Raw genomic sequence first — 27,112 nt, 5'->3', positions numbered from 1 at the left:
TGTTTTCATTCATGGAACACTCCGCGACTCATTGAATGCCTATCGCTTAGGCACAATACGATGGGGTACAACGGTTTTGTTTTTAGAGCGCCTAGCTTAATTGAGCCATAGGGAGCCCCAGACATCAGCCTGCATGCCTGCAGCGGTCAATTGATAGTGCAGTAGCACCTTAGTTGCGGTTCAACTGGCGAGCGGACGTGTAGGAAAACGCGGAAAATCGCAAGAGTGCAAGTATTGCGGAAGTGCAAAGTGAAAGTGGCAATTTTTATTTAATTAAAAATATATATACTTTTAAAGAATCTTTATAATATTATTGGTATAGTGTTAGCTGGTAGGTAACTTATGCTTAAAAGCATAATTTATTGTTGCAACCGTGTATGTGTGTGTTATGCGTGCTATGTTACTGAAACTGTGCTTTGCGGAAGCCACACTAGTGAAAGGGGTGCGTCCAAAGATTGAAAAGTGTCGAATTGAAGCCAAAACAAAAACAAAATGCATAGCTGTGTTATAAATTCAATTGAATCACACTTAATCAATTTGAATGTGCCAACAAACAGGCGTCGAAATCCCACTGACGTACTTGCATATATGTATATTTACAAATATTTCTATGTGTCTATGTGCTTAGCTGGTGATTAGTTTTGAAATTTGTTATTGCTAAAATATTATTTACAACAAAATTTATGGAAAATATGCAATTAGCAACAAAATGTGTATATATGTAACAACATGTAACAGGTCAATTGAAAAGTCTCCGGTGTACTTTAGTGAAATACATTTTTTTTTTGCAAAATTCGATATTTATATTCAATTTACATTTTAACAAAAAAGTAAATCACACTGACCCAAACCTGGTGAATACGGTATTCATTGCGGTTTTGGCTTTGAATTCGGTCACAATCGTATTATTTTTGAAAAAAATCAGCTTCATTGGGACGGGTCGTGCAAGAACACGTTTCATACTAAAATATCAACCAAAATAACCAAAATCGTACGAACGGACTCGCGAGCTGTCGAGGCCACTTGCCATCTCTCTAACATTTACCTAACGATTTTCAAGACCCATATCCTTCACTTTTTAATATTTTCATCAGTTGAAGAGGTCGAAGGTTGTTCAGAACGAGATATGTCTTCAACGATCTCTCGACCTTCTTTGAAGGCTTTACACTACTCATAGACTTATGTTTTTGATAAAACTGAATCACTGAAAGCCTTTTCAACACTCGCAACGTTTCCGCATTCAAAATCTTAGACAAACTCTTTGTTTGATATTTTTTTCCATTGTAAAAGTCGCAACGCACTACTGATCTACCAATAACATTATAATTTTCGGGTGCTTTTTTGTCGCATTTTAGTTACCTTCAAGGGTGATACTTTGATTATAAGTAACCCCAAATTTTCGATACCATTTTCGGTAGTACGATTTGTGCTTTGCTTCAAAATATGTCTCAGTTTCGGCGATCACCTTTTCTTTATCGCACATTTATGCCCAGTGTGCATTATTTTGAGCTCTGAAAGCAGAAAAAAGTCGCTCTGGGGCCAGACCTAAAGAATACGGTGGATGCGGAAGCAATGCAAAGCCCAATTCAAAGATTTTTGCTATCGTTTTGACTGACTTGTGACATGGCGCATTGTTTTGGTGAAAATTACTTTCTTTCCTTTCAAATTCGGCCGTTTTTCGCTAATTTTGTGCTTTAAAATGTCCAATAACGTTATATAATAGTCGCTGTTGATGGTAATCCCTTTTCCAAGACAGTTAATAAACCTTTTTCCATGCACATTCTAAAGTACAGATGCCATAACCTGGCAGCCTTGCGTTTTCCACACTTTGAACTTTGTGCTGTGTAGTCCGCTCGGATGACTATCGATTGAACTTCGAGGTTCAATTTTGGAGCCATGTTTCATTTATAGTCACATATGCACGCAAAATCCCGGGTTTATTGCGCTCGAACATCTCCAAACACTGCTCCAAATCATCAACTCGTCGTTCTTTTTAGCCAAAAAGTAAGCTTGCGTGGCATCCACTTTGCACAGCGCTTTATCATACCCAAATATAGAATTTGTTCGGAAAGTAATAGTACTGATTTTCTTCCGCCGCGACGGTAGAGAGCATTCCTAGCTAACGAACGAACGGCTGGTCAGTTGTCTACGAGCACCTGGAGAGTCAGGACAAACATTTTCGCGCGACGTGTTTTTGTGAGTGTTGCAAGCCGATAATGCAGCGTTAGAGCAGATGTACGCGATTAAATTCTGTGTCAAACTTGGTAAATCTGCGAAAGAGACATTTGATATGATTAAACAGCCTTACCCAGATGTTGCTTTAGCAAGAAGTGGTGTGCTTCGGTACCACCATGCCTTTTTGGAGGGCCGGGAAGAGTTGGCTCATGAAGAACGTGCTGGGAGACCTACGACTTCAACAAACACCGACAATGTGAATCGTTTGCGCAAAGTTTTGAACTCAGCCCGTCGACTAAGTATTCGTTTCATTGCCCAGATGTTAAATTTATTGAAATCTGTGGTTCATAACATTGGGACGGAGCAAGGTGTGAGCGCAAGGTGTGCGCGAAGATGATCTCAAAAGTGCTCACTGACGACAAGAAATTGCGGCAAGTGGAACTGTGCCAAGAAAATTTTAACATGTGTGAAAGAGACACCCAATTTTTTAAAAACGTTACCGCAGGTGGCGAGTATGATCCCGAGACAAAGAGGGAAATTTCTGAGTGGCACACGGCACTTTGAGACGACAGAGGGTAACCAAGCAGCTATTTCGGAGAATGCCTTCCATGACGACTTCAATGCTTGGAAATCGCACTACATCGATGCAGAAGGAGCTTATTTTGAAAGTTTTTAAAGAATTGTAACGATTGGTTCAATAATTTTTTTTAAATCGTCTCAGTCCTATCACTTTCCGGACAAACCTTGTATTCGTGAATGATATGTTGTTTATGTTCAGTTGATATCTTTAGAGTGCCTGCTATCTCGAACAATTTAACTTTACGATCATCCAAAATTATATAATATTTTGCGGGCTTTTTTGATATTTTCATCCGTTAGAACCTTTTTGGGCGTTCACTGCCTTCATCATCCTCTCTGCTCAGGCCGGGGACTTTTCAATTAATATATTGGTTATATTTTATATCATATATGCTTACAGATGTATATAAAGATTACTACAACACCACGTGCAATGCATTTTAAAAATAGCAGCACAAGTGCCAATAAAAAAATATTTTTAAAATAATTTCATGCTCCAAGCAGACAGCGGGAAGCTTCTGGAACTGCGTATACCATATAATATGTTTTTGCACATTATCAAATGACATTACAACTAATTGAAAGCAATTAATTAACGCGAATCCCAATGGTTAGATATAAAGGGTTATCCGTTTTCCTCGATTCTCGGTCATGCTAACGCACAGGAATTTTGACTACCGTGCATACAAATGGAGTGAAAATGCCGTCTAGCAGTTCGACATAGTGTATAGGCTTGTTGACTATGTACAGTAACCGACTACTAAAGACCTTTTTAGAACAGTATAATGAGCCAACATAAATGGCTGACCAACAATAGTTATTTCCGAAGAAATTACAGTTCTACTGGAAAAGTCAGTCCAACAAGGCATATTTTAGTTTAGCAATGAGATTTCAAGGGCCGCTCACGATCCTCTGTTCAAGAAATGTAGCAATTATGCTTATAAACAACGCCAGAAGACATTTTTAGAAACTTTTTAGACCGGAATAATGAGCATACATACGTGGCTGACTTACAATTATCTTGACATTTCCGAAAAAATTACATTTTTAGCGATAAAGTCAGTCCAAGAAGATATATTTTAGTACCTAGACCTCTCAAGTTTCTCCATTCAAGAAATCCAGCAATATTTCTTGGAAACACTCCTAAAAGATCTTTTTAAACCGGAATAATGAGCCAACATACATGGCTGACCAACACTAATCTTGCAATTTTCGAAGAAATTACAGTTCTTGAAAGAAGTCAATTGAACAAGCCATCTTTTAGTCTAGCAGTGCGATTTCTAGGCACGATCGTTTCAGAAACAATACCAGAGCGTATTACATTGAACTCGAAGGTCAATTTCTCGAACTTCTTTATTCTTTCAAACAATTTTGCAAAACAGCAGTGATCCTTACACAAAACCAAAGAACGAAGCTCCACTTCAAAATTCAAATGTGCTTTTTATATGACAAGTAAGAAAGGTAGCTCGTTTTTACTCACGTCATTCTTGGCACTGACTCTTTTACGAGTCTCTGTGAGGGGAAACTTTCTGAAAGCTCCATCTCTTTCAGCTCTTATCTCTAATAAATGATGGCAGATCATTTGTCATTGACCGAGCATTCCTCTGCCATCAAAATTCGGAGGCAATCTACCTTTAGGGACCCTCAATTTGCCGCATGACACAAAGTGCTGGATCGCATTTAATTATCCATCAGATTGGACCTTTTAGTAATCATTTTCAGAAGAAAACCAATTACATCTAATATGGAGTGTTTTTAAGTTTCCTACTTAGATAAATAAAATTCACTCAAATAAAACTAGATTCCGAAAAGAGCCCCAAAAGGGGAGTACTTTTGATGCCATCTTTTCTTAGTTCCCATTGGTTCTTTTCGGAATTTTTTTTTTTGATTAAAGAATCTTCCACATAAGAAGATTAAGACAATACAAAAAAAAAAAACAAAATTTAATATAATAACCCGTAGATCAGTGATGTTATCGGTGCGGATTTCTCCAACTCGCTCTTCCCTACCTCACTAGCATTCACTGTTTCATTCTTTTTTCATGCGACCGAGCTGATCCAAACAAGTCACCCTTTATATATTAACATACCAATTTCTATATAATACTCGTATCACTATATACATAGTAGATATATTGTTATAGACTTGAAACATTGCACAAAACATTGCAGATTCTATAACCAAAAGACAAACGTTGCACAATAACCGGAAGTCTCTAGAAATTCATTTAAAACCCGTTGCAACTCAAAGGCGAATCGAGCGGAAAAACATGAATTGGTTAGCATTGATAATTTCCATTTCGGCGACAATTAATATAGCGCTCGGCTGTAGCCGCATACCGCCAGGCACAACAACGCCCAAATCGCCAGTCGACGAGAGTTTCATGGTATCGATAGCCGGAAACCCGCAGTCATATATACCGGGGCAGAAGTACAATGGTATGACTAGTAGAAATTCTATATACCATAAATACCAAATAATATTAAACAACATTCTTTCATGTGCGCCGCAGTCACGCTCACCGCCTACAATGATCTGTCATTCATCAGTTTCATATTGGCTTTGGAGAGCGCCAATGAGGCGGACGGTCAGGCGGATTTCGGTAGATTGGGTTATTTCGAGATTACCGATTTGGCAGAGACACGTTTCAGTCCGCGTTGTCCGAATCTGGTGGAGAACACCAACACGAATGTGAAGACACATGTGGTAGTAACTTGGGTGGCGCCGTCAACTACCGGTAATGGTTGCGTGCTCATCAAGGCCACTGTGACGCAGCACCGCGATGTCTGGTTTATGGATGATGGATTTTTAACGAAACGCATTTGCGAGGAAGAGGTAGATGACGTCGATACACAACCGACTATAATGGATCCTTGCTGTGCATGTGATGAGGCGAAGTATGAGGTGGGTGGTTGTGTTTGAAAATACTTTATGCCAAATTTCTTTTAATTTTTCTATTTTTGATACCACAGCTCACTTTCGAAGGCAAGTGGTCACGTCACACGCATCCTAAGGACTTTCCCGCCAATAGTTGGCGCACCAGATTTAGCGATATCATTGGCGCTTCACACACTATCGATTATAGGTTCTGGACTTACGGTGAGATGGCGAGTGAGGGTCTGCGCGAAGTGGCCGAACATGGCTCGACGCGAACGCTAGAGAGCGAGTTGAAGGATCAGGTAAGACGCTTAGTTTATGTGACAATGCTGGTAGTGAGAAACATCTGACCTTTTTCATGCATAGAGTGACCAAATAAGGACTATCATTAAAGCGCGCGGTATCTCCTATCCGAATGTGACGGGTAAAACCTTTGCAGTTTTTCGCGTGGACTCGAAACACCATTTAATATCACTGGTGTCCATGATAGACCCATCACCGGATTGGATAGTTGGCATTTCTGGTTTAGAACTATGCTTAGCCAACTGCACATGGGTCGAAAATAAGATACATAACCTTTATCCATGGGATGCGGGCACAGATAGCGGACCATCCTACATGGTAAGTTTTAAAAAAGCTTAGTTGGACAAAATTCCCAAGCCATGTACCACTTACTTTCAGTCCGCCGATCAGCCGCAAGTGCCACCCGATGTGATACGACGCATCAAATCGAATTTTCCAAATGATCCACGCTCACCCTTCTATGATCCCACTGGCGCGCCTATGAAACCGCTGGCTACGCTGCATATAAATCGGCGTAGATTGTACGAGAAGACATGTACAAAACCAGAAGGTGAGTGTTTACTTTATTGCATCTTTTATATTACGGTACTAAATGTCACACTTTGTCGAAGCAGAAGATGAGTCTGAGGAATGCGCCACTTATCCTTGGAGTCATTGGAGTGAGTGTAGCGCCAAATGTGGACCAGGCACACAGCAACGTACACGCGATTACAAGCAACCCGCAGTGGCGAGACGTTCGAAATGTCGCAGCGCTTTACGCGAGGAGCAACCCTGTAATGGACGCAGATGCGGTAGTACAAATGAAGAAAACGCAGAGGAAGGTGAGAATCCAAGTGACGTGCAAATTGGGCCACATGAAAATCCCGAATGCGCGATATCAGATTGGAGCGAATGGTCCAGTTGTTCGGCCACTTGTGGTGCGGGCGTCATAGTACGTACGCGTCATTATCTCAATCCGCGTGCCAAAAAGAAGTGTCAGGTTAGCGCTAACTATATTTTATAAAATAAAAAATAAAATAATGCCGTTTTATTCAACAGAAAGTGAGTCGGGTGCGTTTACAGGAGACGCGCAAATGCGAAGGCCCTGAATGTGGTGGCGATCTGGGTAATGGTGGCGCTGAAGCTGAGCCGAACGGTGAAGGTGATGAAACTCCAGCCGAAGAAGGCAATGCTGTCGAGAATGAGTTGAGCGAAGGCACAAGTTCATTTTATGGCGATAACAACAATGGTTTTCGAAAATTCAAAAGTTATAGTCAGAAACGTGAGGACTACATACCGCCAGAATGCGGCGTGTCACCGTGGTCTGACTTCTCGCCATGCATAGGTCCTTGCGGCAGCGTTGGTTATCGTCAAAGACAACGTAAAATCTGGAATAATGATGAGGTTTATGGCGTGGTGAATCCCAAATCGGATGGTACCAATCCGTGTCGCCATATTAAACGTGAGGAAATCGTTAATTGTACAAACCCCGCTTGCGATACTATCGTGCCACACTTTTGTTATGCCAGTCTCAAAATTAGTCCATGTCGTGATGGCGATGTTACCAACTATTGGTACTACGATTATCCCACCGATCAATGCGCGCTGTACTGGGCTGATAAATGCGATAAGAATCAAAATAAGTTTCCCTCGAAGGAGGTGTGCGAGGAAACCTGTCGGCAACCACGTCAAAAATTGGATTTGCAAAGTGAAAGTTTACGCTTGGAGCAACAACCCGTCGATTGTATCGTTTCCGAATGGGATGCGCGTTCATGCAATGTGACCTGTGGCGAGGGTATGTTAATAAAAACGCGACGCGTACTGCGACGCGCTAAATACGGTGGCAAACCGTGTCCCAAACATTTGGTACGCCTGGAGAAATGCTATCAAAGCTGCGATGAAGTCTACACAATTAGTGGCGGCATTAATTTCGGTGGCAACACTGGCGAATCCAGCGACTATGACGTTGTAAACCGCAATCGTGGCAGTTATGTGAGCGCACGACAGCTGCCGAAGAAAGACGATTGTCGTTACTCTGAGTGGTCGGTTTGGACGCCATGCACAGCGAGTTGCGGCGACAATTCCATGCGTCAGCAGACAAGAACTCTGCTCAACACCGAACTCAGCTACAAATGTAAGGATCGTGTGCGTGTGGAAAAATGTACCGTGATGCCGTGTCTCTTGGAGAGTAACGATCAGGATAGTGAGTGGTAATACCAAGGATGAAGAGTTTTGGTGAAAAACTGTTTCAAGCAAAATAATGCTCTTCCAAATTATTTGCCCAAGAGAGCTATAAATTCTATATTTAATCCATGTGCTTTTACTAGTGCTTTAACGTAGATTAATTTGTATTAGTAATGTGTAGTTATACAAATATCTAAAGAAATACTCACATATGTAGTAGATCCCACGCATCGATCTTTTGTCTAACCAAATAAAGAGTTTAGTTAAAAAAAAAATCGTGTGTTATGTATTCGTAAGTGCAATTTTTGAAGTTATTTCCCAGCGCTTTACTGACTCCTTGATTGCCCCTAACTATTTATTATCTTGGAATATCACTGTTTCGGTAAGGAACCATAATGTTGGGTCGTTAACTAAGTAATTTCATTTGATGAGAACAGCTGTTCTGGCAAGGCGCAAATTATGTGTTGTGTACGGAGAAGTTGTGTTGACCGAAGGCCAATGGAAAAATATATTTGCAAAATTTCGTTCCGGCAATTTCGAACTTGAGGATGCACCACGTACTGGAAGGCCTCTTGAAGCCAATGTCGCATAACACCTCGAGAGATTGCTAAAAGTTTAAATTGGTCTAACGCAACCGTTCACAAGCACATTAGTTTCGATGCTTGACATATGGGTTCCTCATGCACTTACAGAACAAAATTTGCTGCGTCTCATTAACGACTGTGATTTGCTCACCAAACATCAAAGTGATCCACTTTTGAAGCACAGTATTACTTACAATGCAAGGTGGTGCTTGGGAGAAGTGATGTGATGTGAGTCACGAGTGAATTCAACGGTTGCTGGTTGCCAGCTGGCTCTATATAAGAAAAGCAGGCGCCGTGCCTGGCCAGTGGTTGGGTGACGCTCACACCGCGAAGTGATGTGATTTTTAAGTCACGAGTGACTTCAACCGTTGCTGGCTGCCAGCTGGCTCTATATAAGAAAAGCAGGCGCCGTGCCTGGCCAGTGGTTGGGTGACGCTCACACCGCGTAGTGATGTGATTTTAAAGCCACGAGTGACTTCAACCGTTGCTGGTTGCCAGCTGGTTCTATATAAGAAAAGCCGACGCCGTGCCTGGCAAGTGCTTGAGTGACGCTCACACCGCGAAGTGATGTGATTTTAAAGCCACGAGTGACTTCAACTGTTGCTGGCTGCCTTATGGCTCTATATAAGAAAAGCAGGCAGCGTGGCTGACCAGTGTTTGGATGACGCTCACACCGCGAAGTGATGTGATTTGAAAGTCACTCTCTATATAAGAAAAACGCGAAGTGGTTTGTTTACAAGAATAAAAAGTGAAGGGATCATGGTCTTAAAAGGATGAATCAGCTAAAACCAATTCGAAGGTCGATAGTCACCCAAAAAAGTTATGTTGCTTGTTTAGTGGGGCTTCAAAGGGATCGGTTTTGCCGACCTGGACAATTTGAGTGATGCACTCAAACATAAGAGGCAGGTTTTGATCAATAGAAAATATATTGTGTTTCTTGCGAAGCCTCATACTAGTTTTATTGCTCGCCTAAAGCCGTTTATGCTTGAGTGGAATGTACTACCACACCCACCAAATTCTCCCTCTTTTTGTCACCTACGGACTATTACTAGTTCCGATTTCTGGAACCAGTTTTTTTTTTCTGCAAGGATTAACAATTTATGAGCGTGGCTTCAATATTTTGCCCATATTTTTTTGAGATTTGGACAGTCGCTGTTGGCCAAATCTGGAAAATACGTTGGATCCGGAAGCAATTTGAAGCTCAATTCATGGATTTTTTTCTATTGTTTTTACAGACCGCAGTTTTTTGGCGATTCCGTCCTTGATGATCCTCATGTTTCACGATCATTATGAAGGACCATCGTGCTTGCGCATACCAAAATACAGACGCCTGTTGGGTTTCTCCACGCTTTGTTGCGGTTTCGTCGTGTGCCGTCTACTCGCTTGACTGTCGAAAGAATTTCGGAGTGATATGAGGGAGCCATGTTTCATCCATCATCCAACATCTCCAAACACTGCTCCGAATCATCAACTCGTCGTTGTTTTTGGTCGAAAGTTAGCTCGCGCGGCACCCACTTTGCATAGCGCTTTCTCACCTAAAATTCATCAATGATAGAAGGTACACGTTCAGTTGATATTTCTAGATTGCCTGGCCTCTCGATCAACTTCAGTTGATGGCCACCTAAAACTATTTTGTGGACCACAGCATTTAAGAATAAAAAAATGATCCAGACTGATTTGGGCAATATTTTGTTCAGATGATATATTATCCAGTTTTTGAACTCCCGACCCACCATTTCATATTTTAATGCTCAATGCACTCGGCAATGGTGAACGCCAATATTTTAAAGATACCTTTATCTTATATTCGGATGCGGAAATTAACCGATTTACTGAAATTTCTCTCTTGCAGGGAAGTCTTATTTCTCTGACCTGAATTAACGTTTCGATTTCAAGATCAAGATCAGCGCGCGTAATTTGTTAAAAGAGCTTCTCGCTAAAGAATTTTCGTCACTCGAAATTCCACATTATTTCAAGCGCTGTTAGAGAGCCGCTACCGTTGAAGCTATGGCGCTGATCATAACGCATGCCGAAAATATGTTCGCATGCCCACAAATTGATTAAGACTTCGCGATCTTTTTATTGTTTTCATTATTAATTACTCTTATAAACAGCGTACTTATACAAATGTCTGCTTGAGGGAACTGCGTGAGTAAGCTTAAAGGCGCCAAAGACGCAAAAATGCTATTAATTTTTTGTACAAGTGATAAGCTGATGACACAATTTCGGTTGCCGTACAATTAAAAGTTAAAAAGAATAAATATTTTTCGTCAACACACAACTCGACGTTGGCCGAAGGCATCACGGGGTAGAGCGCGTAACATAGGCGCTCTCCGCAGCCACAACAATTTGGACCTAACTCAAGTCACTATTCGCAGCCAAACATCATTTACTGTGACGCTTTCACTACGAACGGAACAAAAAAAATTTAGGCAAGTCAGTGACATTGCGAATTTACGAATTTACTTCCGTTTCTGGATTTTTCTGAGCGTAGGTATTGCGGTAAATATTTGAGAACTGTTTTGAAACTGCTTTGGAAACGTGTGCGCCATGTTCACGTGGTTGCAATTGTTGTTGGTATCAGTAATCATACGCGACTCATGGCAAATCTGTGATCGCAGACCGCAAGGTGCCACCGGTGAACGCTCCGCGGTCGATGAGAACTTTCAAGTGTTGATCCAAGGCAATCCAAAGACCTTCATACCAGGACAGACTTATAATAGTGAGTGCAAGCATTATACACAAGTTTTTTATTAAAAAAAAAATGTTTATTTAAACTATAATAATTTCAGTAAGCTTATCTGTTGACATCGCGTTCAATTTTCTCAGCTTCACGCTGGTTGTGGAGAGTGAAGATGATAATATAAGCCCTACGCCCGACACGATCGGCTACTTTGAGATCATCGACAAGGCCGAGACGCGTTTCAGTACGCTGTGCGAGAATATGATCGAAAGTACAAATGCGAATACAAAAGTACGTGTCAGTGTTGGTTGGGTGGCGCCAAACGGCGGTTGTGTACTCATCAAGGCGGCGGTGCTGCAACATCGCAGTGTGTGGTATATGGACGACGGTTTCCTTACGAAACGCATTTGTGCGGAAGAGATTGACGAAGTCAACAGTCAAACGCCGGCATTGGATGTGTGTTGCGCGTGTGATGAGGCAAAATACGAGGTGGGTGGTGGTGGAGTAAAAAGTCTAAACAAGCAGGCAGTAAATTGCCAGAGAGCTTAAAAAACAGTGATAACGCGAGTTGAGAGCGCGCATTGCGCTCAAACTGGCCTCTTGTAAACAAGCACTAATCAAGACGTGCTTGCTTTTTTCTGGCTTTCAGCTGATTGTGGAGCGTAAATGGAGCCGCAATACACATCCACATGATTTCCCGAAAGAACCTTGGCGCACACGCTTCAGTGAGCTCATTGGTGCATCGCATACGCCAGACTACCGTTTCTGGCAATATGGTAAGTACGCGAGCCCTGGTCTACAAGAGATGGCAGAACATGGCGCCACACTGCAGTTGGAAAGGGAAATCAAGGTAACGCTTCGTAATCACAGCACTTAAATAAGATGAGTGAATAATTATTTTGCAGTCCGGCGATGTACGCACGATCATCAAGGCACCGGGCATTATATATCGCGAAAATACTGTCAGCACCACGCTAGCTAATGTGCGCGTCGACCGACAACACCATGTCATTTCGTTGGTGTCGAAAATTGAACCTTCGCCGGACTGGATTTTAGGCGTTGCCGGTTTGGAGTTGTGCTTGGAGAATTGCACTTGGGTTAATGAGAAAGTGTTAAATTTATACCCTTGGGATATTGGCACCGATGCTGGTCCATCTTATATGGTAAGTTTAAGTGGGAAATGCATTGTGACGACACAAATTGTAGTTAAAATGTATATGCAGTCGGCAGATCAGCAGCAAAAACCGCCAGACGTGGTGCGTCGCATAACTTCCACCTCACCGAATGATCAGCGCTCGCCATTTTATGAGGAGACTGGCAAGCCAATGCAAGCGCTGGCTACTTTGTATGTGCGCCGCAAGAAGTTATACGAACGCGAATGTGATTCGGGTATGCGAAAGCTCATAATAGGTTTCTGAACCAGCTAAGTTTTTAATTATTTCTGCTTGTTCTCTACAAATACCAGGTGAAGTAATGCCATTAGAATGTGCAACACACCCATGGACCGCTTGGAGTGAGTGTACAACACGTTGCGGTCCCGGTAAACAATACCGTACGCGCGCATATAAAGATCCCGTCTTGGCGGCAAGCTTCAGTTGTAAGGTAGAGCTGGAGCAAGCACAAAGGTGTGTTGGCGAACAATGCCGTGTAGCCGACGTAGAGCTAGAGCCTGATGATGGTGAAGCTGCCGGTTGCGAATTGACGCATTGGTCGGCATGGAGCGTATGTTCAAGGCGGTGTGGACGTGGGTACATGACACGTAGCCGTGAGTATGTCAATCCGTATGAACGCGAACAATGCTTGGTGAGTTGATTGAAAATATCAGAACGAAGCACACGATTTTTGGAATAATAAGTGACTTTTCAGAACGACAACCCTGTAGAGCTAGAGCAACGGCGAGATTGTGAAGGTCGCGACTGTGGTACGCGGCGAACACAACAAGATCGCGATGAAGACGTCAATGAAAATAACAATGATAACTTAGCTGTGGAAGATGTTGAGCGAAATGGCGAGAATGATGATAACAAAGAAGAAGAAGAAAATGTTGAGGGCGATATTAACCGACTGCCACAGCCAGAATTGTTTGGACGTCGTCGCCCGGAGTTGGCAAACAGGCGCACAAATTCATACTACAACGGACGCCAAACTGATTGGGGTGACAACGACGATTCCGATCGGGCAGCTCAAGGTGGAGAAGATGATAATATGCAATTTGAAGATAACGATAATGCACTGAATGCTGGCGATGCCTACAATCGTCCATATGGCAATCGTGGTGGCTTCGTGCGTGGACGTGAACGAAATCGTTATAGCGGCTCTGCAACCGGCTATGATTCATACGATCGCAACAACGAGGGCGACGATGAAGACAACAACTCTAATTTACGTGAAGTTTACGATGAGGATGGACATAAAGCTATACTTGTGGGCGCCAGTGATCCAAACAATTACGATGTGCTGCAACGATTTTGTTTTGAAAAACCCTCTGCAAGAACAACGCGTTGTGATCGCCTTAATTTAGGTTTTCGTAATTACTGGTTCTACGACGCGGACGAACGCCAATGTCAAATCTTTACCGCCGATGGTTGTGATGAAAATAAAAATAAATTCAGAACACTGTCGGCATGTGAAGGCACCTGTCTCTTGCCGCACAGTCTCTATCTAAGTCAGCCGGATAGGGATGAGGATAATGACAACGGCTGGAGTCGGCAATTCGGTGAGTCGGAATCGTTGGTGAAGAAACCGAAAAAGAAGAGCGGACGCAAAAATCGTAAACGTAAACAAAACTATTACGTCGGCAATATAAAGAACTACTCGTATAAGTGAAAAGCTTAGCTGATTAATAATATATTATTATACACATACGGGTTTATGGGTACGAGGTACACCAACACATTTTTTGTAGATATTTTTAATACGTTTTCAAAAATAAATAAATACAGCAACAGTACAAAACCGTTCGTTGTTTATTTGTTTAAATTTCCTCATTTCTCATGTTTGAGATAAGCATTTTTTCGCGAAAAATCTATTTTTTTATTTTCTGAATGTTCTGAATACTACAAGTACTAGTTCGCTTTCGATTTAAACTACCGCTTAGTGGTGCCATTCATTGATAGGCCGCCCAGCTATCGCCTTATCAGCAATACTGGCCCCTCTTATTTTCTATAAGATTCAATTGAATAGTACAGTGGTGGGCAGAGGAGTCGAATCACTTGTGTCATTAATGAAGATGCTATGAAAACTAAAATGGAGTTACGTCACACATGTTTCCGTACACCTTTAAAGACATAAATACCAAGTTTCCTTATGTGTAAGCAGGGCCCTTCAAGTTATAAGACTCTTACGACAGGTGCTACTTCGGACTTAGTAAGCAATTGAGAAGTTTCCACGAACAAAGGCGAAACTTTACAAGTTACTCATCATTTATGACCTGCTATATGGTGCAGAGACATGGACGATGACAACTTTTGATGAGTCGGCATTACGAGTTTTCGAGAGAGAGAATATATATATTACGACATTGACATAGTTCAGCGAATTAAGAGACAGGGCTCCGCTGGCTAGGACATGTCATCCGAATGAATGAAAATACGCCGGGGGAAGCAGAGGCAGAGGAAGAACTCCACTACGTTGGAAAGACCAGGTAGAGGAGGACCTGGCTGCACTTGGATTCTCCAATTGGCGCCAAACAGCGAAAAGGAAGAAAGACCAGCGCGCTGTTGTAAATTCGGCTATAACCGCGTTAGCGATGTCTAACCCAATAAGGAAGAGGAAGAATAAACAAACACGGTGTTGCATGAAACATCTGAAAGCACTGTCTTACCCGGATGATATTGCTCTACTGGCAGTAAAAATAATGACATCTAAATAAGCTTGGCGAGTGCATAAACAAAGTACGTGGTGCGTTTGCTCAGTTAAACACCATCTGATTATGTAAATCTATCTCAGCCAGCTCTAAATTTCGTATTTTTAACTCCAGTGTGAAGAGAGTACTCTTATACGTATGAATACTGGTCCTTAAACTGCAGTCTTTTGCAAACTAGTGTTTAAGAAAAATCTTAAGTATCTGGTGGCCTCTTATCATATCTAAAAAAGATCTATTTCCAAAAAACCAACGAACTATCTATAGAGCTAACAATCAAATGAAGACAGTTTGGGGACAATGGGGTTTACAGAGCTCACAAGGGTCTAGGAATTGCGGACGTCCGAAAATTTTGTGGCGACGTATGGCAGAAACCGACTTGAAGGACTCTCATACTAATCTAAATAGCTTATCTCTCTTCGCAAAATGTCGGACTGACTTCAACGCTTTTAATTTGGTCCTACGCTTCAAGCGAAGTTAAATGAAATACTATGTACAGCTCGATTGATCCAAGTTCTGTGCTGATATTTCATCACCTGATTATTGTTTTAGCGTTATTTTTTCTTCTTCTTTATTGGCGTAGACGTCGTTACGCGGTTATAGCCAACAGTTGTTTTTCCTTTTCGTGTTTCGCACCAGTTGGATATTCCAAGTATAGCTAGGTCCTGGTCTTTCTAACGGAGTGGAGGTCTTAGTTCGCTGAATTATGTCAATGTCGTCGTACGAAATTCGCCTTATGTCTAGACAAAGGCTATCGATTCAGTGGCATATTCGAAAACATTGGTATGGTATGCTATTACAACAACAACATAGAACCACGAGAGCTCTATAAAGTTTTGGCTTGTTTCGATCCGCTCAACATCTCCGACACAAAATAGAAATAAAACATAAACTTGGAGTACCTTCGTTAGGTAACGTTAATGACAGGACCTAACATCAATGAAGTACTAAATTTAGAGCTGATCTACACTGTCCAATGATTCCAAAGCTATTTAAGAAGATATGAAGGATAAAATCATACGGTTAAGTAGAATATCTGGCGTCATCTTCTAATTTTAGTTTATATCAGTACCATGTCAGACTGAGCTCGGCATAATTTAGAGACTTGATGGTGGATAATATGACACCCACTTTCCTTCAGAAACAATAAAGTTTAAGTCACTTTTGAATACTTATTCTCGTTTGTATCGTCCCTAATATTTTTTTCTGTTTGTTTCTCATTTTAGTGACCTCCACTGTGTACTTATCACCATTTGTTTTTGCAAAAAACACAATCTTCACTTGAAGCGCTCTCAACAGCATCCGAGCCGTTCAGTTCACTTTTCAAATCGATCGCATAAACAACAGTTTTAGTGAAAATGCTGTGGCTCCAAGCCATTTACGTACTGTTACTTATAGCCGTCAGGCAGTCAGTGGCGATAATATGTAGCCGTTATCCGACAAATACAAATAACGACAAAATGCCGGTAGATGAGAATTTTTTAGTCACAATTAGTGACAATCCGCAAACCTATATTTTGGGACAATCATATAACGGTGAGTGTCGTTGGTAGAAGTGTTTGTCGAATATCCGGTCAATTCATGTGTTTTTAGCAAAGAAACAACAATAAAAACTAATCAATAATGTGTGTGAGTGCATTGAAATTCGGCTTTGACATTATCAGAGTTGATTGGACGAACCGTGAACTTGAAAATTACGAAATAGAAATCGCGCCAACGGCAAGACAATATTGTATATTATGCATACGGTGCATATAAATTTCAAAATAGTTGCTAAGTGTTGTTGGAGTATAAAGTCTGGCTTATCAAGCGGCGTAGACGCCGCATATTTCATATTATGTATTTGCTAGAAGGCTGCACGAAATATGAGGGTAGTGCAATAGGTTAATAATTTTTTGAAATGCACTGAAAAGAACTGCTGCTAACTGAGGAATGCTTGAATAAAATATGTTGAAGACGCCGATTTGCTAGATTTGAAAATAGCTTCTTCCTTATTGGCGTACACAGCGCTTACGCGGTTTAAGCCGAGTTTACAACAGCAATTAGGCGCCAATTGGAGATTCCAAGTGTAGCCAGGTCCGTCACCAGCTGGTCTTTCCAACGGAATGGAGTTATTGCTCATCCTCTGCTTCCCCCGGCGGTTACTGCGCCGAATACTTTCACAGCTGGAGTGTTTTCATCCATTTGTAGGACATAAACTAGCCAACGTAGCCGCCGTCTCTTAATTCGCTGAACTATGTCAATGTCGTCGAACTCGCACAGTTAATCGTTCCATCGAATCCGATACTCGCGGTTGCCAATGCGCAAAGCTCCAAAAACAAAAAACTTCCGCAAAACCTTGCCCTCGAAATCTCATAAAAAATAGCTTATGAAAATTTATTTAAGTGCGAATAGCCAGGGAACTGTCGTTAGAGCTGAATTTCGCCGATATATTCCAAAAATGAAAGGGCTTGACTCATCTAAGATGATAGCCATCACAGCTGAGTTGATGCCACTAATTGAGTGGAACTCAGCTATAAACTTGCGCAACTCACCCTAAAAGATCGACATCGGGTACACCTATCAGTATAATACTAAATGCCAATGAATCGTAAATGGTGTAGACATATCGGTTAAAATAACAACCTTAGAACCACAGGATAAATAGATCAAAGATGGCTCATTGAAACGCTCGAGGCGGACGACCAGATTTAGCGAACGAAAAAGCAATCTTTCACTATGACAACGTGAGGTTTCAGCCTACTTTGCAACGAAGGTTCTTCTTCACGACTTCAATAATGTACAAAGTAAAAAACGGTCCGAAAGAAATACAGAATTATCAAACCACCCTCGCTTAGCACTCTAAACAAATAAAGTTCCGTACAGTCGTACTTTCTTACACACTTACGATGAGGCAATAAATAAATTACTACATTTCTGAGACTCCAGAAAAATCAAGGGCGCTTAATCAATTCCTTTGATTACACACAAACTTATTTACATCCGAATGTATGTATGTATTTTTTGACGCGGATTTTTTGTTTATAAACAAAGTGCTTTCTAGATCTTTGTATTTTCAATTGCCGCTTTAAATGTCTCGTAGATTTTGCTCTGAATACTCGAATATCTATATGAAAGTTGGTTCTATTTTTCTCCACAACTTTTCATTTCAAATGAGTTCCAACTTCGCCGTAAAGGGAAATCAAACTCCACGTCCGCAATTACACATCAAGTACCTTCACTTCTAGATCTTGTCACTGTCCTTTCATTCTGGGGTCGAATGAATTGCGTTGCCGTAAATGTAAATCACATATCGAGTCCGACACACTGGTCAAAGCTTTTCTATAGAACTTCATCTGCAGAGTTCATGAATGGTTTTTTTCAATTGATAAAGTGATAATTGATCGGTACACTAAATAGGCTGATGTGAAAGAAGTTTAGGTTAGCTTCCACTGCGGAAGGACTCCAGTGCTTCAGAGTCTCTCCTAATCCCACTTTCCTGTACTTTCTATGTGCGGTGAATGAAGCTCTGTGGAAATTTAGTTCTTCAGCTTTTTCAATTAGTAAAATAAAAGTCCTTTATAATGCCGGATGGAGTTCATTGATAATAAGAGCTGAAGTTTACGACGTGCAGGATAGCAACGATTAATAGAGACTTGATATTTAATTTCGAAACTTCATTCAGTCGCTTGAACTGTGTAGTTCCCAGACATCCAAGCCGATTTCTTGATAAGGCCGTATATAAGCAGAGGACGTGCTCCAACGTCTGCCTCATGTCTACTTCCCTGTACTTTCTATGTGATGGGAACGAAACTTCGTGGAAATGTGTTTTCTCAGCAGCTCCAATTAGTACAAAAAAACATTTTAAACTTACACTTTTTTCTCTTTTCCAACTTCCCACCAACACACAGTCACAATCCAAGCCTACAGTGATCTGCGTTTCATTAGTTTCAAGCTTGCGCTAGAGAGTAAAGATGGCAAGCCAGGTTATACACAAGATCTTGGACACTTTGAACTGATAGATCCGGTGGAGACACGCTACAGTCCCAATTGTATAAATATGGTGGAGAGTACAAATACGAATCCGAAGGCGCGCATCGATGTTATGTGGGTGGCGCCGGATAAACCAGGCAGCGGTTGTATACTCATACGCACCACACTGTTGCAACATCGTGAAGTTTGGCACATGGACGATGGCGGCCTAACGCGCCAGATTTGTGAGGAAAGCACAGACGAAGTGGAAAGTGCGCCGCTGAGTGAGAATCAAAATAAATGTTGCGCTTGCGACGAGGCACGCTATGAGGTGAGCAAAAAGGTGAATGCGCTGAAGTTTCAAGTTGTTAACTAAGTCGTAAATTTCTGTTTAGCTCACTTTCAAAGGCACTTGGTCGCGCAATCATCATCCGAAAGACTTCCCTTCAAAAGGTTGGATAACACGTTTCAGTGACATTATAGGCTCATCGCATATGGAGGACTATCGCTTTTGGGAATATGGGCAACTGGCCAGTCAAGGTATGAAAGAGTTTGCGGAGCATGGTGCGGCGCAAACATTGGAGCGCGAGTTCAGTTATAACTTTAAGGTACTTGTAATATGTATGTGTTTCTCAGTGAGTATTTATAATATTATGTCCTGCGTAGAAAGGCAAAATACGCACCATTATTAAGGCGCGTGGTCCGGCTTTTCCCAACCTGAACGGACAATCTATGGCTTCCATACGTGCCGATCCGCAACATCATCTGCTGTCATTAGCTTCCAAAATAGATCCATCACCCGATTGGATTGTCGGTGTCTCTGGCTTAGAGCTCTGCATGAGCAATTGTACGTGGCTTGAACAGAAAACTGTAACATTATATCCGTGGGATATCGGCACCGATGCGGGACCTTCTTATACGGTAACTCGAACATATATAATCTCACGATATATTTATGTGACTGCCTAGTTATCACTTCTAGTCGCCAGATCAGCCACAAATTCCGGCCGCGGTTATACAACGTATACGCTCCGATTTGCCAAATGATCCGCGCTCGCCATTTTTCGACGAGAATGGCGGAAAAATTAAACCCTTAGCAATATTAGAGATTAAACGTCAACGACTTTATGAACGTTTGTGTGAGGATGAAGAATGTAAGTTTGTGAATAGTTTTTGGAAACGCAGTATTCGAATAATTTTTATTTTAAATACTTACAGCCAATAATCTGGACGTGCCGCGCGAATGTTTCACACACCCTTGGACTGCATGGACCGAGTGCACATCTAAATGCGGAGAGGGTCGGCAATTTCGTACGCGCGTTTACAAACAGCCGGATTTGGCCAAAATTTTCAAGTGTGAGGTGGAGACACGACAAGATCGCACATGTATGGGAGAAGAATGTGGCAGAGCCGAAAGACGCTTAAATCGAATGCGAGACCGCGATAGGTATGGCGAATATGACTTTGAAAAAGTAGAGAAAGAAGAGGAGTTAGATGGAGGCAACGATGAGGCAAAAGGCGAAGCGGAAGAGGAGGAAAATGAAGGTGACACTGAAGCTGAGGCGGAGAACGAGGATGAACAGGATGATGAGAAAACAGCTGAAAATGAAAATGAAGTGGAGGAAGCACAAGAAAAACCACAACGACCAGGATTTAGTAACAGGCAACAAAGTCGTGGGCGTAATCGTTACGGCTACATGAGACCCATCAATGCAGAGGAACAAGAAAGTGAAAATAATGACGAGAATGAGGAGGGCGAAGAAGCGCAAGAAGAAGAGGATGAAGCAGAAGGCGAGAAAGATGCAGATGCTGATGAAGAAGATGAAGATGCTAATAAGGAAGCGAATACTTATGGCAATCGTTATGGTTACAACAACCGTTATAATGTAGGAGGACGCCGTAAAGGTGCTTCTAGTGAATTTCGTACAGTTGACGAAGTTGAACCTAATGAAGATGAAAATACTGGCAACCGAACGCCAGGTCGATTTAGTAACAGTAATCGCTACAGTGGCGGTGGCAACCGACCAAATCAGGAAATAGATGAAGAGGATGATGAAGATGAAGATGAAGACGAAGAGGAGGAGCAGGAGCAAGTGGAAGAAGATTATTTTGGCAGATCGAAAGGGCGTGGCAGCAACCGCCGTCCTAATGCACGCCGAAATCCGGTTGATGACGAGGAGCCTGACAATAAGCAGTCCAAAATACCATATTATTGCCTTCAATCGATCAAAGTGTATAACTGTAAAGAAAAAATAGCCTTGAAAAACTACTGGTTCTACAGTTATTGCGAGGACATGTGCATGCTCTTTACCGCGGATAAGTGTGATAGGAATAAAAATAAATTCACCACCTTAGAAGCGTGTGAGGAGACGTGTCGGCCGCCGAGAACTCAATTCTTATTGCGTCGCAAGCAAAAACAGAGCTGTTACCAGCCAAACGCGTTGAAACAAAAATCTAGATATTTAGGTATTACTTAAGACATGATTGTTTCAATTTGTTTTAGTTGTAAGAATTTTTGTTTTTGATACATTAGCTAATTTTCAAATTGATTATTTTTCGAATATTTATATTTCGTAAATATTTAACATAATTAACGGCAGTCACGGACGTGTGCCAAAAACCGAAAAGGTCTTGGTTTTTATTTTTATACAAAAAGGATTTTCCAAGAAAATTCTTTTCAAAAAATTATTTTCGAGTTAATTATCATCAATTTTGGGAAAGAACTTATCCTTGAGACTCAGCCCCTTGATATCTGTTATCTTTGGTCCGTTTGTACAATTTTTTTATTCTCGAATTTCCCAAGTATCTCCACAATTCCAATAACGCACATTATATAACATATGCATATGCTTATTTTATATTTACTTTCCTTGAACTTAAAGCAATTTACAATTTTGAGGTTAGGTTAAAAATAATATTATGCATTCTTTTCAAATTAAAATGAGGCGAGCATTTTAAATAACAATATGAAGTTCGACTAAATATTTTATCTTTGCGCTTTACTGCTTTTCTTCAACTTGAACCAATAGAAATATTTCGAAACTAATAGCATAACCGTGAAAATACCGAACACAATAACTGGCTTTTTGTTTTCATCACTAAATGATGAGCTAAGACTTTTAGTGTTAGTAAAGTCTTGCGATATTTGCGCAGCACGCTGCGTAAGTAGCTGCGTGGAATAGCACCGTGCACCGGTTAATATTTGGCTCCGAAGCACGGGCATTACTTGTCATGATTGCGTCACTGTTTCGCCTGTTGGCTTAGGTACTGGTAAAATATTAAATTTAATATGTGAACCCTTGATGCGTTTCTGTACAATTCGTCCAATATTTTCCGGTTCCTTAACGCTTTGTTCAATAGTTTTCAATATACGCTCGCATTTACCAATATCATCGGGGCTGCCTTGTATGAGTACGCAGACTTCGTGATTTTTCGACAACCATTTGGATATGTGTTTCAAACGTGACGCCAAATCATGTTCGGTTATGCGCGAACCAAGTGTCAGAGATTTTTCAGATTTTTTTTCGGTGCTGTATAATAAAGAAAATGCAAGTACTGGTTTTAGTATACGAATATATTTAGTATAGCCGAATGTATCACCTGTTCTTTTTATCTACTGCGCTCTCATCCACATCCTCAGAAAGCATTTCGGCAGCGGTAACCAACCTATAAGTAGATATTGATACAATTGGTGGATTATAGTTATTATTTCTATATTTTTATGAATACTTGTAAACAGCACGTTGCGTCTTTGTATCGAAATCCTGTTGTTTAACCAAATGCAACTCACGACGTTTGGCTAATTTTTGTGCCTCCTTAAACGTTGTCACTGTCATACTTTGATTGGGTTGCACAAGTGTTATTTTGGACAAAGGATTCGTGATATGTTGCTGCGCAACTCCTGCACTACTGGCGGGTGACGGTGCACTTGTCTTTTTAGTACGCACAAAAGCTGCTAATTGCACATTTTGTTGAACCAAAGAATAGAGTAAGGTTCTTGTTGATCTCTGTAGCAGCAGATTCATTTTTTAAGTAAATATTTTTGTTGTGAAAATTCGCGATAAAATTTGATTTTCACTTTTGTTTTTGTTTCTTTATTTCCTTACAGCTAACAGCTGGTAAAAACAGCTGTCAAAGCGATTCAAATGATGGCACAGTATTCTCTTATCGATAACAAACATCGATAAATTGTGTTGCGATTGTCTATTTCAAATATAAGAATGTTCTAAAAATTAGTTGTTAAAAGCAAAAAATTAAAAGTTAATTTTGAATACAATACATTTAACAGATTTCTTTTGATAATAAGAAAAGTTTGATTTTTTTTTTTTCAAATTTGCAGAAAATCTTGATTTATTCGTTATTTATTGGTTTTTCGTTTGCATTGTAGATATTTTAGTGTATATGTACGTATATGTTTAGTAGGGAACTGCATAATTTAAGTTATTTATATGTTATACGTGAACTACATTTTGCATTTTATTTATATTTATATATGTATATGTATTAACTTTAGTATAAATTCAATATGTGTATAGCCAACATAATTTTTCTAAATTAACTTTTAAATTTCTTTTTTTTTTTGTATCCTTTAATTTTGTTTTAAACAAATGTAAATAAACAAAAAAAAAAACAATATAAAATAAATTAAAAGCGCATCTAGCGCTAGCTTAGATTTTTTTTCATATTATCAGCTTAATAATATTATAAACTTAAACGAAATTGTCATTTTCTCTTATATACAAACTTTAGTTTTAAGGAATTATTTAATTAGACACTTAATACACACTATAAAGCTTTAAAATAATTTCTTAAAATATAAAAGGACATTTTTTAAAACTTTCAGGCATAATATAGTTAGAATACTAATAAATAATAATTACTATAGGCGCTTACGTGTAGCCAAAGCATTTTTGGAATGCTAGTTTATAAATGATTGCAAAATAAACAAAACAATAATAACAGCTGTTATGCCAATTGCACCTTTAAATAGTTATAGACGTTCGCAAATAGTCAGTTTTTATGCAATTTATACCCGCTGAATTTCGAAAAGTTTCACATCCGTGTCATACCATATAGACGGTCCTACATTGCGCAAATATATGACACCCCAAATGTACGTACGAAACCAGGCGGTTGTGCCAGCATTCGCCTGATATTTTCTAATCAGTATTGGGTGCGGTACCGGTAGCAAACCTACAAGTGTACCGTGTTGTAAAAATTTTAATATTTCCGATTCATCAGTTAAGCCCTTGTCGATGCATATTTTCTCCACCTGTGGTACGAGCACCTGTAGCAAACGCATAATAGTTTGCAGAGGTAATTTTGAACGCCATGATACAATCCATTCTGGTGTAGGTGTCCAGTGATCACCAGTTGCATTCGGAACCATACGTATGCTGCCGCGCGTGGCCACCGAGAGACGTGTTTGATGCTCCTTCGGTATGGAATTGCTTTCGGTTGAATTGAGCGATGTATTGCTGCGACGCGCAATATCATTACGATTTAGACTAGTTGGCGTGCGATTGCCTGTTTGCTCGAACTGTGTAATGTCCGAGGTGCCATCGACGGTGGGCGTTTGTGAGTCTTCGTTGCTTGGATGAGCAGCCTCGCGTTCTGTCATTTGATTAATGGCAGGCGTTTCCAGCAAAGACGTCTTTAAAGTACCCGGTTCAGCGGGTAATGCTGCCAATATATTTCCTTCGCCTTGTGCATCGCTTTGTTTATCGTGAGACTCAGTCTCGGATTCACATTCCTCGTCATCGACATCGACATCTAATTGACGACCACCACTCAATGTGGCGAGATGCGCTGATGCATTTGAGTGTGGCACAGGCGGTATGCTGAACTTACCGACCTTACGTCCACTTAAGCATTTCGCGATACCAGCCATATCCGATGGTAAATTTGCCATGGCATGAAATACGTGTCGTTTACGTATGATTGTGTAAACTAAATTGGAATTACCATCAAATTGATATTGGATTATATTATTGAAGATTTCCAATAAGAAGAAAACTAAGTGGTGGTTATTGGGCGCCGACAGCAGAAACCATGGCGTGCTAAAAGCCTCTAACAAATGCAACAATTTAACGCTAGCGACCATAGACAAAGTCTTTAGATATGGCGATACATTCACCAGTATGGTGAGCAGACAGTCAAATAGCGGTTGCAAACGCTGATGACCAGTGGCAATAATCTTATGGAAAACCGTTATGAGAAGATCAGCGTGGGTGCCAGTGAATACTGGTATATCCATGGGTACGGTAGCGGTGTAAGGTTTATTAAGGCGTACACCAAAATTACGTTCACCTAAAATTATAATGAATTTAATATACTGTTAAACCAATAGGGAGATGAATTTACCTGAGAGTAGTAATAGTATAAAAACACCAATATGCATAAGGCCCACGCGGGATTGATCTGCGCGTGAATAGTTCAAATGATACAATATTGGTATAAGTATATCCAAAACATCGGAGCTCTTTAAAACAAAGTAGAGGAATTTCTTGTTAAAGTCGCATACTTTCCAGAATAGTATAAGCAACTCTTGATGACAATGAAGGCGTTTTGTTGAGTTTGGTAGGTAATTTTGTAGTAGTGGGTTGTTAAGCAAACGCGTTATGCCTTTCAGTATGAAATGGAAATCCTCATCGCGATGTACACGCGATAAATAATTAATAAACAAATTATCCCCGAAACCGTCATCGTAAGAGTTAGCTGCAGGCGGTGTAGTTGTGTTTGTTGTTAGACCTTGCATTTGGCGTCGCAACTCTAATTGTTGCTGTTGGTGTATTATCATGTCGTGATCCAATGTTACAATAAGTATTTGCAGACAAGCTTCCACAAGCGGTTCAGTGGTATCTTGAAATAGCAAATGATTATAGGGTACGCCCAAGCCGACCGGATCGTAAGCACACACAGTATTCAGCAGTGAGGTGAAGAGTGGTAGCGCATGTCGATTATCGGCTGAGGTAAAATAAGCGATCCACCTGTTAGGTTCATCCGTTAAACTGTAGATGGTTTCCGAAAAACAGGTGAGTAAAAGTTTTAAAATTTCCGTGCGCCGTTTTTCCATGTTGGCATTTTTCGGTGGTGAATGCGCAAAACCCACACCAGCTTCCCAAATGTATTCACAACTATCGATATTAGCCAACTCCTCCGCCTTATCGGGTCCTGCACGACGTGTAGCGGTCACAGTGAAATCAGGACAAAATAACAAATCACATAAAGCGTTGATTAAAGATTGTGCCAATGGCACAGGTTGTGTGCTAGTAAGGCGTGGCGAATTTTCACGTAATACTTCAATTGCATCGGCAGATGTGGGCGTATTTCGCGTAGGCAGACTACTCCAGAAAAACTCACGCCATTTTTCATCTTCAAAAATATACGGTAGAATTCGTATTAATAGACGCACACAATTTAACACACACTGCTGTTCTACATGCGTACGACAACTGTTATCTACTGCCAGGGCCAACTTCTCAACGGCCTTGTAACACAACGTCGCCAAGTTGGCCGGATTATCATTACGTATATTTCGTATTTCTGCTGATGTGACCAAGGCAAAAACGTCTTCTAACGTTGTTTGATGTCCATACCAAAACTGGTCCCAAAATTGATTGTCAGTGTCATCAATTTTCTGGTTTTTCTGCGTGAGCTGTACGATAGCTTTGCGGAAGTTTAATTTTGAGTCAGAATTTCCCATATTGCGTGTCCAAAGCGCTCCTTAAAATTTAGCTGCGACTCTGTTTGGTCAAAGGACGTACGGGAAAATGTTTGTAGGGACGTGGAATGAAATAATTAATTAATAAAAAGCTATATTTTATAAATATTTTCACTTTTCACACGTTTATATTCACAATTCATTAAAAACTCCAACGTAGAAAATGAAATTCTGCTTTCATCTATCATTTTTCCCCGAATATTGCCAGACTT

At 40.7% G+C, this 27,112-nt stretch overlaps 4 protein-coding genes across 4 annotated transcripts; 2 read left to right on the top strand and 2 right to left on the bottom strand.

The window, feature by feature from the left end:
• Positions 1-160: 160 nt before the first annotated feature.
• On the top strand, positions 161-21,804 carry LOC120770775. The gene is made up of 22 exons (XM_040098357.1): positions 161-331; positions 4,926-5,192; positions 5,267-5,658; positions 5,727-5,933; positions 5,998-6,252; positions 6,313-6,484; positions 6,549-6,913; positions 6,973-8,123; positions 8,743-8,883; positions 11,303-11,403; positions 11,474-11,853; positions 12,014-12,214; positions 12,270-12,527; positions 12,588-12,753; positions 12,830-13,167; positions 13,231-14,140; positions 16,574-16,762; positions 19,117-19,508; positions 19,573-19,785; positions 19,844-20,098; positions 20,160-20,331; positions 20,396-21,804. Exons 2-22 carry the CDS (start codon positions 5,024-5,026, stop codon positions 21,652-21,654), a joined length of 7,686 nt encoding a protein of 2,561 aa, XP_039954291.1. The 5' UTR covers positions 161-331; positions 4,926-5,023; the 3' UTR covers positions 21,655-21,804.
• On the top strand, positions 11,161-14,305 carry LOC120770224 (spondin-1). The gene is made up of 7 exons (XM_040097504.1): positions 11,161-11,403; positions 11,474-11,853; positions 12,014-12,214; positions 12,270-12,527; positions 12,588-12,753; positions 12,830-13,167; positions 13,231-14,305. The coding sequence occupies exons 1-7, from the start codon at positions 11,232-11,234 to the stop codon at positions 14,188-14,190; spliced, it is 2,475 nt and encodes an 824-aa protein (XP_039953438.1). The 5' UTR covers positions 11,161-11,231; the 3' UTR covers positions 14,191-14,305.
• A 207-nt stretch (positions 21,805-22,011) lies between the features above and the next one.
• On the bottom strand, positions 22,012-23,284 carry LOC120770225. The gene is made up of 3 exons (XM_040097505.1): positions 22,907-23,284; positions 22,778-22,843; positions 22,012-22,707 (listed from the first exon to the last, which is right to left on the bottom strand). The coding sequence occupies exons 1-3, from the start codon at positions 23,200-23,202 to the stop codon at positions 22,407-22,409; spliced, it is 663 nt and encodes a 220-aa protein (XP_039953439.1). The 5' UTR covers positions 23,203-23,284; the 3' UTR covers positions 22,012-22,406.
• Positions 23,285-23,849: 565 nt separating this feature from the next.
• On the bottom strand, positions 23,850-27,073 carry LOC120771732 (protein HID1). Its single transcript, XM_040099892.1, has 2 exons — positions 25,541-27,073; positions 23,850-25,486 (listed from the first exon to the last, which is right to left on the bottom strand). Exons 1-2 carry the CDS (start codon positions 26,880-26,882, stop codon positions 24,204-24,206), a joined length of 2,625 nt encoding a protein of 874 aa, XP_039955826.1. The 5' UTR covers positions 26,883-27,073; the 3' UTR covers positions 23,850-24,203.
• Positions 27,074-27,112: the final 39 nt, after the last annotated feature.

The sequence above is a fragment of the Bactrocera tryoni genome, chromosome 3 (genome assembly GCF_016617805.1).
Source record: "Bactrocera tryoni isolate S06 chromosome 3, CSIRO_BtryS06_freeze2, whole genome shotgun sequence".
In the NCBI taxonomy this organism is placed as follows: Eukaryota; Metazoa; Arthropoda; class Insecta; order Diptera; family Tephritidae; genus Bactrocera; species Bactrocera tryoni.
This window is presented reverse-complemented; position numbering and strand designations above follow the sequence as displayed.